Consider the following 20,804-nt stretch of genomic DNA (forward strand, 5'->3'; position numbering starts at 1 on the left):
AGACTGGCGGTGCCCAACTATGCAAAAATCCACCAAGCCACGCCTCCAGTTCTCTGATCTGACGTGCTAAGAAATCCAGGATAATAACAGCATCAACAACACTACATCTCTTTTTTAAAGAATCCAATGCATAAACGGATCCAATTCCTGCAATCCAGCAGTTGGCTCATACAAACAACCTAGCATTTTGTTTGGAGTTCAGGCACACACTACGCCAAGTAGGCTATTCGGAAGGGCAGAGGCGAACCAATTGCAGATATGCCAGCGGTGTACTGAAATAACCCGATTGGACTACAGACCCTCGAATGATCGGAGTGGGTGACTGAGTGAGTGAGCTGTAGGTTGTTATGAAACGGAAGATAAGATATCTTTACTGTTGATGCTTCCATTGGTTAGGGTACATGATGAGACGGATGATCACAAAAAACTGAATGCCCCTTGTATGTTGGTGAGTACATAGGTCTATACCGCATCATCATTGTTTTTTTGCGTTATGTTCTTTAAAGCGATATATATATATATATATATATATTTCTTGTCATCAAATGTGGCTAATTCTTTATGGGCTGACATCCAAACAGATTATTATTTTTTATTATTTTATTATACAGTAAATGATACGCTTCACACAATTGAGCAGGTTTGTATTGCATACTGAGTGTTATTTAACCTGCCAAACAAAACGCGTAATCCGAAAGGAGCTCGAGTCCAAACAATGGCGCTTCTCCATTTGATTTATTATTTATTGATGACAGCATTTCAATGCGCAATGTTCATTGAAAAAAACAGCTTGACTTATATTCAAGTATGTGTACGGACAGGTTATGGGAACTCCTCCGAATTATCTAGCACTCTTAATGCTACAGGTATGCTACAAGTATTTCATGCAATCAAGCAACACATTTTTTGGGCTCGATTTGTTTAGAAACTCCATGACTGATAAACCCCAGAGCGTCTTCTAGGTAACGGCTCTACAGGTATTCGACAGTGGAAGTAGCTTATCCATCCAATGCAATCTAAAGCACGTCGCTTAGAAACTGGGGAGGGAGAACAGATCACACCATTTCACCACGTAGGTGTGACGTGGCTGCGACAGCATCATCTGATGATTATATTCCCTGAGTCTGGACCCTCCCTGTTACCTTACAGTTGACGGTTCTTCAGTGTGCTTCATCTGGACAGACCTGACACAGCGCAGCCGACACAGCCACGGCGGGGTACGAGGTGTGAGAGAGAACCGAAGATGGGCGGAGGAGGACAGCAGACGGAATCAGGCGAGCCGGCTAAGAGCGCGGGAGATGGCGGACCCGGTGCGGTTGGAAGCGGGCGAGGAGGCGGAAATTTGTCTGTCTTCACCTGGGAGGAGGTGCAGAAGCACAGTCACAAAGGCGACCAGTGGCTGGTGATAGACAGGAAGGTCTATAATGTCACCCAGTGGGTAAAGAGACACCCGGGTGGCATCCGAGTTATCAGCCACTACGCTGGAGAGGATGCGACGGTATGAAATCTGGATGTATATATTTTTGGAAGATAGCCCATAGCCTTGTGACATAATGCTCGATAATTCAATCAAATTTATTAATAGAGTTTGTGAATTTTGTAGGCTTAAGTTTATTATTATTATTATCCAAATATTAAAGAAACACAATGGAGGTTTTTAGATAATGATTCACTGTTTTTTTTTTCCAGGAGGCGTTTACGGCCTTCCATCCCAATCTGACATTTCCCAGGAAGTTTTTGAAGTCGTTGCTGATTGGAGAACTGGCCGACACAGAACCCAGTCAGGAAGCAGGGAAAAACGTAAGGTCTACTGTATCCAACACATTAACTAAAACATTTTACAGTTTAATTGGTTAGGCGTCACTCACACACATCAGTGAAATAGGAGCACTCTAACTGACATGGGCAAACTGGGATTGGTCCTGTCGGGTTCAAGAACCAGCAACTCTGACCCAAATGAGAACCAGGGTTAGTGGAGCCCAAATACCTTCGGTTGGAATGTATGTAGAAGGACATGAACTGTGTGTAATGAGTCAGATGTATGGATGCATCATGAGTACACGAGAGAGTAAGATGAATGCCACAAGCCAAGCAAGCCTGGTCCTGGTCAGCCCCTGGGTGGGAGACCAAGCACAGCTGGAAGTGGTGTTGGATGAGGTAACTCATCCATCTGATGCAGATATCACATCCAGATGACCCAGGGCATTCACAGGGACATTGCTCTGCACAGAGTGCCTTCTTTCAGATTGAAAAATTGCATCCTGACTTTCTGTGGTCACTAAAATATTCCCCCTTTTTATAATTACTAGTTAATGTATTCAGTCAACTATTATGCATGTATAAGGCTTTGGGTGAGAGTAGAAGCTAAATTACTAGAACCTTTATGTGAGGGTCTTGCTCGAGATGGCCTGTAGATTATGCAGAAAGTTGGTGAGTCCTTGTGGGGACTTCTCAACTGCCTGACTGGGGGAGTCTCCCTTATTTGGGTTGTTTGGAGCCTTTGGAGCCTGGTCCCTCTATAGGTTTCTGCATTTCCAGAGAGAGAGTGTTTCAACATCTTAATTTATCTGTGGGGTTTTAGCGTTGGTGTCTGTAGATATATATAAAGCACTTTGTCACGACTGCTGGTGTGAAATGAATGGCGTAGAGGCTTTATAAAATAACTGTGATGGGTAGGGACTAAAAGAGTATGGACTGTGCTAATACTATGTGTGAGCAGTTGCTGAAGAAGATGTCCTGGTGGGTGCTTATGAAGAAGTTCACCTTTTGACCTCTCAATCAGATCACTGGGATAGAGGTCAGTGTGACCCATGTATCAGCCTAGAGCTGGGACAATAAACTGAAAATGTTTGACAGGGAGCGTACATATCACTCACCACAGGCGTTGTGCTGATACCGTTCCAACATTGAGTAGCCTACAGTAGATATATGTGAAGTTTTAAATACGCTTTGCCAGTCAGGCTGATTGTTAATTGCCAAATTGATGACTATTAAACTAATAAAACCTGTAGCAATAGTTTACAGTAAAACTATAAAAACCGCGGAGTGTGTTCATGTAAAAAATTGCACCAATTCAGGCACTTTCTTACCAGTTCGGCTGACGTCTAAGGCTGCTACTGTGTAAAACAAGTTGGATATTTTCCCTAAAAGTGTATCATTATTATGAATTACTAAACTAATAATAACAACTATACATGGAAACAACCTTGCTACTGAATGGCATGAGTTCCATAGTGCATTCAATGAAAATAGCCCCAATTATTACATAACCAATAGATAAGAGTTATTGATCTGAGCCAGGTCAATGAGAAATCTGTTTGGATACAGTGATTGTAAAAATAAACTAGACATCATAACCTACTTGGCCGTTATCTGTTTTAATGGCTTGTGATCATGTGTTTCGATCAGATGGATCATAAGCCCATACGGTTTCCTGGTGACCAGTAGCGTATAGGGCCACAACCCTCCTGGCTCAGGGGAGGGTCTAACTGTAGACTTGGAGATTTAGTTCTTTACCTCTCCAGCTGCAGCCATTGTTCTTTCCTTTCTGAATAATCTTCCTGATTGTGCGATTTGTCCTTCACCTGGCAGCTCTACCATGGTTCCACTGATTTTGAACTTTTGAATTATTCCCCTGATAGTGAAAAGTGTTAGGTTTTTAGGTATTTTTGTGCTAATTCATTTTGGAAGGCCTGCAATTTTATTCTCTTTACTGTTATTTGAAGCATTTTCTCCATGGTAATAGATTGAGAATGGATTTCATGCATGTTAAATGCCTGTTACCGGACAACTTATCTGGTACACTGCAACCCACCTGGTGTTCAACCTTGACAAGTTCCCCTATGTTACCAGTCCACTACTGGCTTCCAGTTCAAGTTTTCATTCACGACAAGACCCTGTTGCTTGGATACGGAGCACCCAGGGGAACTGTCTGTATTTTCAGGCAATGCTCAAACCCTACATCCTCACCTGAGCAATGCTCAAATCCTACATCCTCACCTGAGCAATGCTCAAATCCTACATCCTCACCTAAGCAAATCTCAAACCCTACATCCTCACCAAAGCAATGCTCAAACCCTACATCCTCACCTAAGCAAGGCTCAAACCCTACATCCTCACCTGATCAATGCTCAAACCCTACATCCTCACCTAAGCAAATCTCAAACCCTACATCCTCACCAAAGCAATGCTCAAACCCTACATCCTCACCTAAGCAAGGCTCAAACCCTACATCCTCACTTGAGCAATGCGCAAACCCTACATCCTCACCTGAGCAATGCTCAAACCCTACGTGTTCACCTGAGCTCTTCATCCTGCCACCTCTAGTTGTCTTAACCGCTCCTACAGGAGTCTGCTCAGTCTAGTGTAAGTTCTTCTCCATCAATGCTGTTACAAAACTATGGTCCTCTACGCATCTGCACTTTTCTGCTGACGATTTGTCTGGAAAATGTTTTAAGATTAGCAGAATGGAATATTTAAATCTAAAAGAAATGCATTATTTACTAGTAATTAACCAGCTGCTCTCAAACTAGGCGAAGGTGGTGAGTGTATACATTACACCCACATCTGGTGTAATTACATCTGGTGTAAAATAAGTGTACAGTACAGGTGTAATTACATCTGGTGTAAAATAAGTGTACAGTACAGGTGTAATTACATCTGGGGTAAAATAAATGTACTGTACAGATGCAATTAGATCTGTTATAAAATGTGTACCTTACAGATACCATTAGATCTGTTATAAAATGTGTACCTTACAGATACCATTAGATCTGGTGTAAAGTAAGGGCACCGTACCAAAGTAATTATATCTGGTATGAAGTAAGTGTACTGTATATGTGTGTTATTACATCTCGTATGAAGTAAGTGTACAGTGCTGATATAATTACATCTGGTATAATGTGCACAGTGCAGATATAATTACATCTGATATAATGTGCACAGTGCAGATATAATTACATCTGGTATAATGTGCACAGTGCAGATATAATTACATCTGGTATAATGTGCACAGTACAGATATAATTACATCTGGTATAATGTGCACAGTGCAGATATAATTACATCTGGTATAATGTGCACAGTACAGATATAATTACATCTGGTATAATGTGTACAGTGCAGATACAATTACATCTGGTATAATGTGCACAGTGCAGATATAATTACATCTGATATAATGTGCACAGTGCAGATATAATTACATCTGGTATAATGTGCACAGTGCAGATATAATTACATCTGGTATAATGTGCACAGTGCAGATATAATTACATCTGGTATAATGTGCACAGTGCAGATATAATTACATCTGGTATAATGTGCACAGTGCAGATATAATTACATCTGGTATAATGTGTACAGTGCAGATACAATTACATCTGGTATAATGTGCACAGTGCAGATATAATTACATCTGGTATAATGTGCACAGTGCAGATATAATTACATCTGGTATAATGTGCACAGTGAAGATATAATTACATCTGATATAATGTGCACAGTGCGGATATAATTACATCTGGTATAATGTGCACAGTGCGGATATAATTACATCTGGTATAATGTGCACAGTGCGGATATAATTACATCTGGTATAATGTGCACAGTGCAGATATAATTACATCTGGTATAATGTGCACAGTGCAGATATAATTACATCTGGTATAATGTGCACAGTGCAGATATAATTACATCTGGTATAATGTGCACAGTGCAGATATAATTACATCTGGTATAATGTGCACAGTGCAGATATAATTACATCTGGTATAATGTGCACAGTGCAGATATAATTACATCTGGTATAATGTGCACAGTGCAGATATAATTACATCTGGTATAATGTGCACAGTGCAGATATAATTACATCTGGTATAATGTGCACAGTGCAGATATAATTACATCTGGTATAATGTGCACAGTGCAGATATAATTACATCTGGTATAATGTGCACAGTGCAGATATAATTACATCTGGTATAATGTGCACAGTGCAGATATAATTACATCTGGTATAATGTGCACAGTGCAGATATAATTACATCTGGTATAATGTGCACAATGAAGATATAATTACATCTGGTATAATGTGCACAGTGCAGATATAATTACATCTGGTATAATGTGCACAGTGCAGATATAATTACATCTGGTATAATGTGCACAATGCAGATATAATTACATCTGGTATAATGTGCACAATGCAGATATAATTACATCTGGTATAATGTGCACAGTGCAGATATAATTACATCTGGTATAATGTGCACAGTGCAGATATAATTACATCTGGTATAATGTGCACAGTGCAGATATAATTACATCTGGTATAATGTGCACAGTGCAGATATAATTACATCTGGTATAATGTGCACAGTGCAGATATAATTACATCTGGTATAATGTGCACAGTGCAGATATAATTACATCTGGTATAATGTGCACAGTGCAGATATAATTACATCTGGTATAATGTGCACAGTGCAGATATAATTACATCTGGTATAATGTGCACAGTGCAGATATAATTACATCTGGTATAATGTGCACAATGCAGATATAATTACATCTGGTATAATGTGCACAGTGCGGATATAATTACATCTGGTATAATGTGCACAGTGCAGATATAATTACATCTGGTATAATGTGCACAGTGCACTGTTGTAACTCCGCTCAACAGAGGGAGGAAGCCCAGAGTGGCCGGATATTGGAAGACTGGAGAGAGATGGAACTAGGCCAACATCCTGCTGATTTTCTCATCAATGAAAGCCTACATTGTGGGCTTATTGTTGCTTAGCAGAAGGCCTGCGTCCGCATGTTTTTGTTTGTGATATGCTAAAGGTTGAGTCTTATTCAGTATGTACGGTCTCAAGTGGGCCTGACAGCAATTGCAATATATGAATATATGAATTAATAAATGTAGTTACTGACAAGTATTCTAACCCCTTGTTAGTCTATTGCTTAGAATTAGATATTTAGCTGTGATCCAACTAAATACATCTCATACATTTACATTGAAGTCATTTTCATACGACCATCATTTCCCCCCCATCTAGAACCAAATGTAAACTGTGGGTCAAACATCTGATATAACTAAGTTTATATGGTTTCTCTATCAAGCTTCCACTGCATTTTGCTGTCACAGCCCTTGTTGTGGATAGCCTTGGATAGCCTTGTGACAGATCTAAGATAAAAGACAGACAGGGAGCACCAGCAATTAATGTCTATTATTCTGTAGGCAAAGGCCCCGGCTCCCCCACACTCTTAAGAACCTTCCCTCCCCAGCTTTGGGACACGGAAAAAGCAGAAAGATGTTTCCTCCAATCACATTCAATCCTCCAATTTCCTCCAATCACTCCTTTCCCAACTCCATTAATTCTCAACATCAGGTTAGTTTTCCTGTGCTTCTTCCTCAGCTCCTGGATTGGGAGCTGATAAACTGAGAAGAGGTACCTTCTTTCATGCATGTATGTTGCTGTTCTGTGGGCCCATGCAGGCAGTGGTGGTGCAGGACTTCCAGGCCCTACGTGAGCGTGTGGAGAAGGAGGGCCTGCTCCGTGCCAAACCCCTGTTTTTCAGCCTCTACTTGGGCCACATCCTGCTGCTAGAGGCCCTCTCCCTGGGGCTGCTCTGGCACTGGGGAACCAGCTGGAGCGTCACACTGCTGTGCTCCGTGATCCTGGCAACATCTCAGGTATATCCTTACTGACTGACTGACTGTCTGACTGACTGGCTCACTGACTGACTGAATGACTGTCTGTCTAACTGACTGACTGACTGACTGACTGTCTGACTGTCTGTCTGACTGTCTGTCTTTTGGTGATTTGTTATTACAGTGTTTTGCATCTTTCAGATAACGAGGCCATTTAGACCTCAACACAGATATCCTTGTATTCACCTTGCTGATCCGCTGGTCAATGTTAGGGACTGTTAATGAGAAATCCCCTGGTTCAGGTTAGGGTCAAAGGGTTAGTTGTTGGTGTAACTCTAACCAATTGTTGTTCTTCATTCTCAGTCTCAAGCTGGGTGGTTGCAGCATGACTTCGGCCATCTGTCAGTCTTCAAGAAATCCAGCTGGAATCACATTCTGCACAAGTTCATCATCGGTCATATAAAGGTAGGCTACTTGTCAATGGTGCATTGGACACTATTGCTTCTATTATCTGCTGTAGTTATAAAGCTATGAAAAGTTTGATTTGATTACTATTTTGTTAGTCTATGAGGCCAGTTTTCCTAGACCTACTTCATACCTGAACCTGATTACTCCCAAACTGAAAAAAACCCCTAATTAAATACACCTGTTTCCAGAGGACCCCAGAGTAGCATATCTAAACCACCACACAAAGGAGACCAAGGAGCTTTCAAAAAAAAGTCAGGCAGAAAGTTCTGGAAAAACACCAGTCAAGGTTGGGCTTTTGGTCAACACTTTGGATGCAACCAGAGATGAACGTTTTTGCCTGAACGTACAAGGCTATGCTAGGTGAAAATCAGAAACTGCTCTATCTTCCTGAGAACACCATCCCTATGGTAAAGCATGGTGGTGGCAGTATCATGTTATGGGGATGCTTCTCATCATGAGGGACCTGAAAACTGGATTGAGGCAAGATGTAACCTGCATACATGTGCCAAAATGCACACGCTTAGATTGGAGTGGTTTAAAAACATGAAACTGGGTGCTGGTGTCGCAGACAGAGAAAACTCCATTGAGCTAGTTCTTTTTTGTCCTGAACTAGGCTTAATCAGTGTCTGCGAATCTGGCCCTGTGTTTTCTAGGCCTAGTCAAATTCTAGACCTCATTTGGCACCTGTGACTAGATTGTAAAGTTGCTGTTAACCAAGAGTGCCCATCTAACTTAAAAGAATTGTACTTTAATTGTAGCAAGACAGGGCAAATAATTGCATGAACCAGATGTGCAGAGTTGGAAGACTGACAGCTGTTATTGAGGCCAGAGGTGGTTCTACCAAGTGTTCTCTCAGTGGGGTCACTACTTACCCAACCAAAAACCATTTTCATAGCCAGTTACTTTTTGTTTAAAATTTTAATAATATGTTGCACTTTCAAAATTGTATGTATGGGCTGTTAATCAAAGGGAGAAAATCCTGCACACAATCCATCAATTAATTCCACATAAAAATTTGGGAAAAGTCCTTTGGGGGTGAATTCTTATGCAATCCACTGTAGGTTTAATCAGTGTTCAGGAAGCAGTTTTTTTTAAATCTGTATCTGTGTTAAGTAAACCAGTTCCCTGCTTTATTTTGTCATGTCAAACAGTCTCACAGATCAAACATAGCTCTTAGCCAAACCAACATTCGTCAGTATCATCATCTGTGGTCACGTAAGAGCTGTCAGTTACATCTGTAGTCGTGTATCAGCTGTCAGTTACATAATCTGTAGTCGTGTAACAGCTGTCAGTAACAGCATCTTTATTCATGTAACAGTTTTCAGTAACATCATCTGTAGTTGTGTAACAGTTGTCAGTAACATCATCTGTAGTTGTGTAACAGCTGTCAGTAACATCATCTGTAGTTGTGTAACAGCTGTCAGTAACATCATCTGTAGTTGTGTAACAGCTGTCAGTAACATCATCTCTATTCATAACAGTGGTCAGTAACATCATCTGTAGTTGTGTAACAGGTGTAACTGAGTTGTTGTCTTCCTAGGGTGCCTCTGCTAACTGGTGGAACCACCGTCACTTCCAGCATCATGCCAAGCCCAACGTCTTCTGCAAAGATCCGGATGTCAACATGCTGCATTTATTTGTTCTGGGAGACTCACAGCCAGTAGAGGTACTTATTACGTATTAATTATGTAATCGTTTATGCTACATTGCATTTTCCATTATGTTTAAATATTTGGTATTATATTCATGGATTAACATTAAGATGAGTGTTTGGCCCAGTAATGTGAAAGAGATTTCAGATTTGCTGTGTAATTATTAATCTGACTGTCTCTTTCTGTTGTAGTACGGCATTAAGAAGTTGAAGTACATGCCCTACAATCACCAGCACAAGTACTTCTTCCTCAGTAAGTTTACTTTATTGGTGTAACGTTTATAAAAGTTCTCCACCTGGTTAATGGTGTGATTTGCATGCATGTCTGTGTGGAGTTCAACGTTAATCCAGTTCCACCATTCCCACAAAGCCGTTTACCTAGTTCAACGTTAATCCAGTTCCACCATTCCCACCGAGCCGTTTACCTAGTTCAACGTTAATCCAGTTCCAACATTCCCAACAAGCCGTTTACCTAGTTCAACGTTAATCCAGTTCCACCATTCCCACAAAGCCGTTTACCTAGTTCAACGTTAATCCAGTTCCACCATTCCCACAAAGTCGTTTACCTAGTTCAACGTTAATCCAGTTCCACCATTCCCAACAAGCCGTTTACCTAGTTCAACGTTAATCCAGTTCCACCATTCCCACAAAGCCGTTTACCTAGTTCAACGTTAATCCAGTTCCACCATTCCCAACAAGCCGTTTACCTAGTTCAACGTTAATCCAGTTCCACCATTCCCAACGAGCCGTTTACCTAGTTCAACGTTAATCCAGTTCCACCATTCCCACAAAGCCGTTTACCTAGTTCAACGTTAATCCAGTTGCACAATTCCCACCGAGCCGTTCCACCAATGCAGGAGTATTCAAGGCTTTAAACGTTCCGAAGATCTACACAGAAAAGATGGAAGACGTTTTCGCTAACAACTGTGCTGTTTTTCTTTCTTCTCCCAGTTGGACCACCACTCCTCATCCCTCTGTATTTTCAGATTGAGATCATGAGAACCATGGTGACACGACGAGACTGGGTGGTGAGACTTCTTAATATCTGACCGACTGACTGGCTGGCTGACTAGCTAACTGGCTGGCTGATTGGCTGACTGTAATAAGTGACTGGCTGGCTGATTGGCTGACTGACTACATTTCTGGCTGGTTTGCCGGGTCAACTGACTAGCTTGGTTTAAAACAACCCAATTTGGCAAAAGTATTGGACAAAGCAAACATTGGGTTATTTTGATCCTGCCAGTTGGGTCATTTAGCTACTCATTTTCTTCTTCTTCCAGAGTGACATTAAAATATGATATTATCGCTTTGTCAGTAAGTTTAGTTAAATTGAAGCTATGTAAAAAATATTTTACTATTTATCAAGCTAGTTAATGGTGTAATTGAAAACCATTTATTTTTGTATAAAACAGAACCCCTGGCAGTGTACTGTTCCTTAGTGTGCAATACTAAAACAGAACCCCTGGCAGTGAACTGTTCCTTAGTGTGCAATACTAAAACAGAACCCGTGGCAGTGAACTGTTCCTTAGTGTGCAATACAAAAACAGAACCCCTGGCAGTAAACTGTTCCTTAGTGTGCAATACTAAAACAACAAATCAAATTTTTTTTCAACAGTATCATTGCAGAATAAGTAACAAAAAAGTGTCCTTCGTTAAGTATTCCAAAATGTGTCCTTCGTTGGGATCTTACATGCCTTTCCAACGAGATCTGATAATAAACAGATCACAATGCACCTTTTAATTAACTTGAGCTGTCTGAACGTCCGGGCACAGTCAGAATATGGACAAGATCAGGACAAAGGACTCGTTAGCATCAGGTATGAATAGGTCTCCAATGAGTGAACTGGCAGGATCATCAATAACCCAGTGGGTGTGTTTTCCAGGGCAGGTTGTTTTCAACCCACCCTGGACCCCTAATCCTGACTGGCAAACATAAGCACTAACTGTCTTTATTTCTACTTGGAATTATTCATTTTTATTTTTATTTGGAGTAGCCCATGGTACAACCCTCTAACATCAGACCAACATTCACTCAATAATTATTGTGTTTGGCTGGAGGTCATCATGTCTGGCTGTAATACCAAGCGTTCTTGTCTTTTGAAGGATCTGGCATGGTCGATGACTTTCTACCTTCGCTACTTCTGCTGTTATTATCCCTTCTTTGGTTTCTTTGGCTGCATCGTATTTTTCACCTTCGTCAGGTAATGAATGAACTGAGAGGGAGCTCGAGGTTGCAACATTGACCTGACAAAAAAGATTAGTTATTAGAAAAAGGTAAATACATTGATGCATTCGTTCTTTTTTTTACTGCATTTATCATGTAGGTTTCTGGAGAGCCACTGGTTTGTTTGGGTTACCCAGATGAGTCACCTTCCTATGGACATTGACCATGAGAAACACCACGACTGGCTAACCATGCAGGTATCATGACATCATCATTAATGAACTGACTTATCATGAAGGTGTCATGACATCATCATTACTGAACTGACTTACCATGAAGGTGTCATGACATCATCATTACTGAACTGACTTACCATGAAGGTGTCATGACATCATCATTACTGAACTGACTTACCATGAAGGTGTCATGACATCATCATTACTGAACTGACTTACCATGAAGGTGTCATGACATCATCATTACTGAACTGACTTACCATGAAGGTGTCATGACATCATCATTACTGAACTGACTCACCATTAAGGTGTCATGACATCATCATTACTGAACTGACTCACCATGAAGGTGTCATGACATCATCATTACTGAACTGACTTACCATGAAGGTGTCATGACATCATCATTACTGAACTGACTTACCATGAAGGTGTCATGACATCATCATTACTGAACTGACTCACCATGAAGGTGTCATGACATCATCATTACTGAACTGACTTACCATGAAGGTGTCATGACATCATCATTACTGAACTGACTTACCATGAAGGTGTCATGACATCATCATTACTGAACTGACTCACCATGAAGGTGTCATGACATCATCATTACTGAACTGACTTACCATGAAGGTGTCATGACATCATCATTGAGCGGCCCTGAGCTGTCAGTTGGGGTTGTGGCATCTGTATTTCTCTATAGAAGGTGCTACTGTATATTCATAGAAATAAATATAACTTAATGTTCAGTTTCTTGGGTTTCTACAGTCTATGTATAATCTTCGTGAATCTTCCTTTGGCTCCAGTTGAATGCAACTTGCAACATTGAGCAGTCGCCCTTCAACGACTGGTTCAGTGGACACCTCAACTTCCAGATTGAACACCAGTAAGTTAAGTCAATATGTTTGAGTTTTTGTTGAATTGATACCCAGTTGGTACACTGTTGCAGCCCGGTTCAGGGAGACTTTAAAAAGGTCTTCAGAGACACCTGCTAGGGGGCCTGGACAGGATCTCAGCACACTCCCTGGCATTCCCTCATGCCCATGGCCTGGGTCACTGTTAACCTGTTTCAGAGTTTTACCTACTGGCTTGCTCAGTTACAGGGAGCGAGATCCTCCGAACAGCAGGTGTTCTCAAGCATGATTCAGTGTTGCTTGCCTGAAATGGAGCGTTCAGTCCACTTAGGAGGCCTGCGTGTCTTTGCAGCTCACACCTGGGTGTCACAGGTAGACACAGCTGACGAACATTAGAACCCTTGATTTAGTCTTGTACTGAAGCTTGACCAGTCTCATGGCTTGTCAGATGTCGTGGCAGGATTCCTTTTAAGTTAGCAGGATTTCTCGTAACTCGGCAGGATTTCTCGTAAATCGGCAGGATTTCCAGTGAGGAAATGTTCTGGGTTAGGACATGTACATATGGTCACTGTGGGGTCGGCGTCCAGTCACTTGAGGAATGAGGACGATAACAGCTGTGGTAAATGTGTCAATGTTATTAGATAAATCCCAGAACATTATCCCGACAATCCTGCTCTGTCGTTGAATATAGCTTATTTAGTATGTTCTCCTATAATCAACATCTATTGGTTATTGGTTCAATGTGGTCAATTAAAATTTTTTGATTAAGTTATATCGATAAAGGTTTGACAGCCCTATTTATACAAGGCAGAATCAAACGGGTGACATAGGATGTCGTAATACCTTACGACCGTTTGATGTCACGTCTATGACAATGTTACGCTCATTATGTTTCCAACTTTGAAGCCAGACTAATTCCTAGTCAGAAACACGCCTGTGGGAAGTTCTGAAACACACTTCCTGTGAGAAGTTCTGAAACGCACTTCCTTGTGTCTCCGCCCCCCCAGTCTGTTCCCCACCATGCCGCGTCACAACTATCAGGCGGTGGCCCCCCTGGTCCAGGCTCTGTGTGAGAAACACCACATCCCCTACCAGGTCAAGACCCTACAGGGAGCCTTCGCTGATATCATCAGGTAATAGGTGACCTCACACCTGCCACAAGGGCCCGATTCAGACTTGAGATACATTTTCATTCAGACTTTAATTTCTATTCAGACTTGAGTTTTAACATGGAGTCAGGTTAGACTCTTCGGGCAACTTTCATTGTCTTCAGTTGGGGCCACAGTTAGTCAGCTCATCTCAAATCTGAGTTGGTGCCATTGTTGCAGACAAACAAAAAACTTTTTTTTTTTTTTAGATAATTGTACTCGTATTCATGAACTGATGTTCCCCTCAGACTTCAGTATTATCTCTCCCTGATGTGTTATTCCTCTCTGTTCCGTTCCCAGCTCACTGAAGAAGTCAGGAGATCTGTGGCTGGATGCGTATCTGCATAAATAACTCCTTCCTTTCCCATGCAGACATCCAACCTACGGACAGAGATAGTTCAAGGCAATCTCTCAAAATGTTTTATATGAATCATGATGGCAAAAACAGCGTGGTTGTCTGCTCAAATGTAAATCACCATTAAAAGTAAAGTCACAGTGGGTCCAACTGGATGTCCAGTCTGAAACATTCCCATGACCATCTTCAACATACGTACAGTCAGAGTGCTCTAACGTACAGTGTCGAATATGATATACCACTACATACTCTGCATGATGCCTGCATGGTCTGTTGGTGTGATATGTATTTAACTGTCCGTGCAGTTAACATTTTTTTACCATACCTGCAAAAACAGAGTGCGAGTTTATAGTATATACAGAGAGGGTCTGCTTTACACAGCGTACAACTGCATACGCCCCCCCTCCCACCTGGACAGACTGTGACGGGTGTTCATTCAAAACTATACAGTTGACATTGTTGCGCAGTATGAACATGGTACTTTGAATCCTCAATGCTGATTGGCTGATAGCCGTAGTGTATGAGACCGTACACCACGGCTATGACATCACATACATTTTTACAGCTCTAATTGCGTTGGTTTCTAATAGCAATAAGACATCTCGGGGGGGGGGGTTTCCGGTGTCGTTATAGTGACGAACTCAAACCCGGGTAGCAGCATTAGCCCTGAATAAATTTTTCCACGCCGTCAAAAAAACAAGCAGACCTGCCTTGTGTAAAATGTAATCTGCTACCAGGGAAACCTTTTTATATTGTTAATAAAGACACTGCGTAAATGTTGCATTTACAACTAATTCATTTAGTAGTTGCTCTTATTTAGAGCGACTTAAAGATTAGTGCATTCTTTCGTAATATAGCTAGGTGGGACGACATCGTAGTCATAGTAAGTACATATTTGCTCAATGAAGTAACTATCAGCCAAGTTAGTGTCAGGAGGAAGAAAAAACATCTTGTGTGGCGTTTACAATATTCCCCTTTTAACGCAACCCAGATGATGTTGCTTAGCCTGTCTTGCGAAATGTGTACGGTTGTTAGTTTCAATCAAGTCCCAGTTTCTTCAAGGGTCATGAGGGCAAACCAAAATCTGTGTACCCAGGTAAGATACATGTTGTGGGGAAAGTCTACACTTGTTGTATACGGCGCATGTGATCATTTCTTGTTGTTGATTTGACATCTATGGAGATAGTTTGTTCCTCCTACAACTGTATGGCAGTAATTTACCCCCATATATCTCACTCTGTCTGTGGGCCAGTTTATGAAGACAGAGTGGGACAGGTATCTCTTCTGTTCTTTGTAACATCCAGAATAAATTTGGCCTATTGACAATTCGCACTATTTCTGTTGTGTTCTGTTTTGTACAACGCAGATGTAACAATAAGCTACTTATTCTTCAGCAGCCATTTTAGATGCGTGACAAACATTTTCTCATCTTAAATGTATAACAAGGGTTTTCCCTTCCAGTGCCTAACCATTCTAGCTGTATTCACTCAACATTTCACAAAAAGGCACTTATTAAAGTCTAAAATGCTACAATATGCAGGTGTAAAATCTTAATTAGTGATAGAACCTGGTAATAGTGCGTGACTGTTGTGATAATGGCTATGTTTACAATCTTAACATTTGATTTTAACCCTAAAACAAACCATAACCAATTCCCAAACCTTAGACCTAAACCTAACATATAATTCTCAAATATTTATATTTGCTCACACCTGGGTAAGGCAAAAATATTAAAATTCCAAAATTATTCTCCCGGCATAGACTGCTAATGGACGTGTCGTAATCCATATAAACGGCATAATATTGGTTATTTTTGCATTTCACTAATCATGTTTCCAAGAAGGATTTTGAGAATCGCTTCAAATCTGTGTTTCGTTTAAGCGTACCACACGCCGTTTTGATAAACGTATAAAATTTCCAACATGACTTTAAGAACCATTATTGGTTGTATTTCTGCCAAAACAAAACATGTTTAAGGGTTCATCGGTTCAACAAACGAAAGTGAGGAACAATCCAGAATTTAACCAACAGGATATCAATTTCATGTTTGCAACTGAAATATATTCGGCAGATTGAATACACCGAATAGCGAGGCTGCTTCCACTTCACTGACGTAAGAGGGCAGACGGCTTTCGTCTGGTTGAGTTGGGCCCACTGATACGAGAAGCCCTTTCAGTTATTTACCGAGGAAATAACTTACAATTTAAGATTTTATTGGGTATTTTGATTAATCTCTTTTTATTTGGGGGGGAAGAGGAAGTATTATTTATTTTATATATTTATATATTATTGCTATAACGCACAACACAAAACAAACATACTAGTAACATAACATTAAAAACATAAAACAAAGACATAAAAAAAAAGCTCATAAGTAGCCAAGTGTGCAAGATAGACAGAATAAGACAAAGGAAGGCAAGTGGGTTCCAGAAATATTTTGTATAAGGTCGAGCAAAATTTCACAGTTTAAGAGCTTTTTTGTTTTAGGATAACGATCAACTTCATATGAATCAGTTTCTCTTAAGACCAGTGAAATTTGTTTTTTGCGTTAGTGAATTTACATTTGTGGATATAAAACGTTGCAAAAATTAGTATAAGATAAATAAAGAAATGTCTCTCTTCAACATCACGTTCAAAATTAGTATATCCAAAAATCACATTCTTAATTGAAAATAAGAATAAACATTGTCAATTACAAATCTACTGACATTCTGTTTCTTGGAGTAAGTACAGTGCCAAAATAAATTAGATACAGATTCGTTTAGGAGATCACAGATAGTACACAGCGTCAATATAATTTCTATATTTATTCAACAGGGTATATCGATGCAAGATTTTCAAGAAAATGTATTGGACTTTATTCACCAACATATATTTGTGTGAAAGAGTCCACACCTTCTTAAATATATATTCATGACATTAGTATTCCAGAAAGTATACACTCGGTACTGCTAAAAACTCAAGAGCAAGTAAATATCGTATGCAGGTAAACCTGCCTTAAGGATGCTTTCGCGTGCGCCACTACGCAATTAATGCTCGACTGTCAATGCAGTTATGAATAGGTCAAATATTTATTTATTCTTAAACGGATTTGTACATTTATCATGCTCGTTTAAATTATTAAATGTGGATCATGCATTGCATCATTTAAGTTACGAGTGTCCCGAAGTTGGTGCGTCTATAAAAGCTAGCCACTCCGCCGATGTCATCCTTAGATTCTTCAGCAACACGTCAATATTGAGGGCACTCTGGGCAACTGTGTTGGACTATGGCAGAGGGGCTGGTTTGGGATTGTTTGTACCATAATTTCTAGCCCACTCATGAGCTCAATCCCCCTTTAAATGACCGCAGTCCAGAAGCATTAGAAACCTTCTAACTGCAATCCCTATCCTTGACGCGTTATATAAACTCCCATTGGTATGGCGGTCTGCTGATGTGATTACAATGTTCTCTACGGCCGCTTGTTGGATGATTTTCTGTACTCACTGAAAGGATTCTTCATCGTCCCTGTGAAAGTTTCCCAGACTTTAAGAAAAAAACGAGGCCATCTCCGGTCATGAGGGACTAACACGAGTCGTTCCCTTAGAACAGAGGTGTCAAACCGGTTCCACGGAGGGCCGAGTGTCTGCAGGTTTTCGCTCTCACCTTGTACTTGATTGGTTAATTAGGCCACTGATTGGTTAGTTTCTACCCTCACCTGGTTGTGTAGGTATGAACTAGGAACCAATTTATAGGAAAAACCAAAAACCTGCAGACACTCGGCCCTTTGTGGAACCGGTTCGACACCTGTGCCTTAGAAGGATAAAATAATGTTTTATAACATGACCAACTTCATTTTTTATATTGTTATATAACAGGGTGTAACTGTTGGAATTTGCTAAACACACCTTTTGTTAGCGCTTAGGTGGTAATTGTTCATCAAGGGCGGGCCTGCCAAACAACCAGAGGCCAGTTTTGTTAAAAGTTACCAACCAGGATTCCCCCTTAAATTAAAATGTGCACAACATTTTTTTTATAGGACAGACAAAATAGTTAACTTTAATGGGGAAGCCTGCTCTATTCATTCCATTGTTGAGCTTTTTATTTTATTTTAGGGATCACCTTACTTTGTAGTAGTTATGTAGCTTAGCTCCTTAACAAGAAACATCCCCTAAGTTAATGCGCTCGACGGAAAAGTACCGCAGAGAAGCACTGGGGGTCGCTGGGGGTGCGTCCTGCGTTGTTTCAGAGCAAGGCAAAAGCAATCGAGTAAGAGCGGTGACATTACTCTACTAATGGCGTGTACGAATATTTACATATACAGCTCCAAAAAAAATTGAGAGACCATCGCACCTTTTACTTTTCTTTCCAAAAAAAATTCGAAAAGGAAGGTTTTGAGTGAGGAACAATAAGCACTACATGGAAATCAGCTAAAAGATCTGCCAATTGCATTGTACACACTACACACATTTAAAGTTCATACAATGTACTGTGCAGGCTCTGCTTGAACAGGATTGCACCACCAGGATTCCTAATGGGACCACAGACATCATGTTTTCCAGACTGGGTTTTATTATTGGAGAGGGATGCACACGGACTCAGAACATTAAGATCGATTGGGTTAATATTATAACGTATAATGACTATAGTCGGACTGTGGCACAGAGACAACCAATGTACAACGGAATGATTGCATTTTAGCGGTTTGGGGGTGCCATTAGACATTCCCTGGGCTGTAGATTCACATTCTGATTGAGCCCACTGTCTCGGACCGGTTCGGACGGTCGAAAGCGGGACAGTGTCAGCACGAGATCAAAACAGGACGCACGTTAGCCTAGCAATGTGGAATTGTAATAATAATCAAGGTTATGCAAACATCAACATATATATTGATCAATATATTGTTTATACAGTTTTCCATTAGACTTTACTATAATATACCTCAAGAAATCACTCCAGGTGAAACATGCACAAATCATACCCTTGATGCATGCAAGTACGCGTGAAGATGCGCACAATGCTTTCATACACTTACACACACACACACACACACACACACACACACATACACATGGAAACACAAAGTCAGACACATTGAGGCACAACAGCAAAAGCAACATAAGTACTTAGCGGAGACTATTTAAAGGAAGAAGTACACATATATTCCCTCATAGCCGCGAGAAGAAGAGGTCCTGGCAAGGCCTTGATGGTTACATTTCTGCTTCATATTCTCTGGTAATCAGACTAGCTATATGATTCGCTATATGATTCGCTATATGATTCACGAGTCATGCTAAAGAAAGAGGAGAACTGCGTTGCAGAAACAAGCCTGATGCACTACTCAGATATCCTGTTCAGTCATCTTCCCGCGGCTATGCATTCACTAACAATAAAAATAAATACACAATTAAAAAAATGGATATGACAATAGTTTATAGTATATACCAATATTGACTGTTGATTGATAAAAAGCTGCTGGTTGGTGAAAGGGCAGGTGCTGTGGGAAAAGAAAGACTGGTTGGTATGGTGACCATCAATGCTGGACTGTCATTGGTTGACAGTCAGCCAGTCTGGCCTGTGATTGTATGACAGACAAATGGGCAGGCCTGGATCAGTCCTTGCTGGCACTGATCTTTTCTTGCTGTCGTTTCATGATCTCCTTGAGCTCAGAGTCTCCGCTGCTCTTCTGAAAAACAGTCAGCCAGGGTTTCCTTTAGAACCTCCCAACAAATAAGGCTTTTTGGCACATCTAATGTATGTACGTTAACCAGACTGCGTGTGTTGTGTACAGACCTCTAGTTGGGCTTTTTGCACAGTGATCTGACTGTAGACCCTGGAGCCCTCATCTCCACATACCGCCTTCAGCTCCTCTTTGTTCAGTGAGAATAGCTGAGCACCCGTCAGGATACCTAGACACTCCACCGTCCTGCAGAGACCAGAGACTACATTACCCAAAATGCTCAATACCCAACACTCCACCTTTCTGTACAGACCAGAGACTACATTACCCACAATGCTCAATACCCAACACTCCACCTTTCTGTACAGACCAGAGACTACATTACCCACACTGCTCAATACCCAACACTCCACCTTTCTGTATAGACCAGAGACTACATTACCCACAATGCTCAATACCCAACACTCCACCTTTCTGTACAGACCAGAGACTACATTACCCACAATGCTCAATACCCAACACCCCACCATCCTGTAGAGACCAGAGACTATATTACCCACAATGCTCTGTACTCAGACACTCTACATCCTTGTAAAGATGAAGAAATGT

The 20,804-nt window shown here is 40.8% G+C and overlaps 2 protein-coding genes across 8 annotated transcripts in view; one reads left to right on the forward strand and one right to left on the reverse strand.

The window, feature by feature from the left end:
• Nucleotides 1-94: 94 nt before the first annotated feature.
• Nucleotides 95-15,871, forward strand: fads2 (fatty acid desaturase 2). 2 transcript variants are annotated; one of them, XM_029114991.2, is made up of 13 exons: nucleotides 95-326; nucleotides 1,150-1,498; nucleotides 1,690-1,800; nucleotides 7,502-7,699; nucleotides 8,021-8,122; nucleotides 9,666-9,791; nucleotides 9,969-10,029; nucleotides 10,728-10,804; nucleotides 11,880-11,977; nucleotides 12,101-12,197; nucleotides 12,986-13,065; nucleotides 14,041-14,166; nucleotides 14,482-15,871. In XM_029114991.2, the coding sequence occupies exons 2-13, from the start codon at nucleotides 1,244-1,246 to the stop codon at nucleotides 14,531-14,533; spliced, it is 1,383 nt and encodes a 460-aa protein (XP_028970824.1). In that variant the 5' UTR covers nucleotides 95-326; nucleotides 1,150-1,243; the 3' UTR covers nucleotides 14,534-15,871. The 2 variants fall into 2 exon arrangements, with proteins under 2 accessions (XP_028970824.1, XP_028970823.1); XM_029114990.2 differs by lacking the exon at nucleotides 95-326 and adding an exon at nucleotides 333-448.
• A 3,196-nt stretch (nucleotides 15,872-19,067) lies between these two features.
• eps8l2 (EPS8 like 2) overlaps nucleotides 19,068-20,804 on the reverse strand; it is a 49,264-nt gene continuing 47,527 nt past the window's right edge. For all 6 annotated transcript variants that reach the window (XM_029114977.2, XM_029114978.2, XM_029114975.2 and 3 more), the window contains 2 exons: nucleotides 20,309-20,441; nucleotides 19,068-20,201 (listed from right to left, as the gene is read on the reverse strand). In XM_029114977.2, coding sequence (XP_028970810.1) covers nucleotides 20,127-20,201; nucleotides 20,309-20,441 — 208 coding nt within the window. In that variant the 3' untranslated portion in view covers nucleotides 19,068-20,126. The remainder of the gene's footprint in view (nucleotides 20,202-20,308; nucleotides 20,442-20,804) is intronic.

Source organism: Esox lucius, chromosome 19 (assembly GCF_011004845.1).
Source record: "Esox lucius isolate fEsoLuc1 chromosome 19, fEsoLuc1.pri, whole genome shotgun sequence".
Lineage (NCBI taxonomy): Eukaryota > Metazoa > Chordata > Actinopteri > Esociformes > Esocidae > Esox > Esox lucius.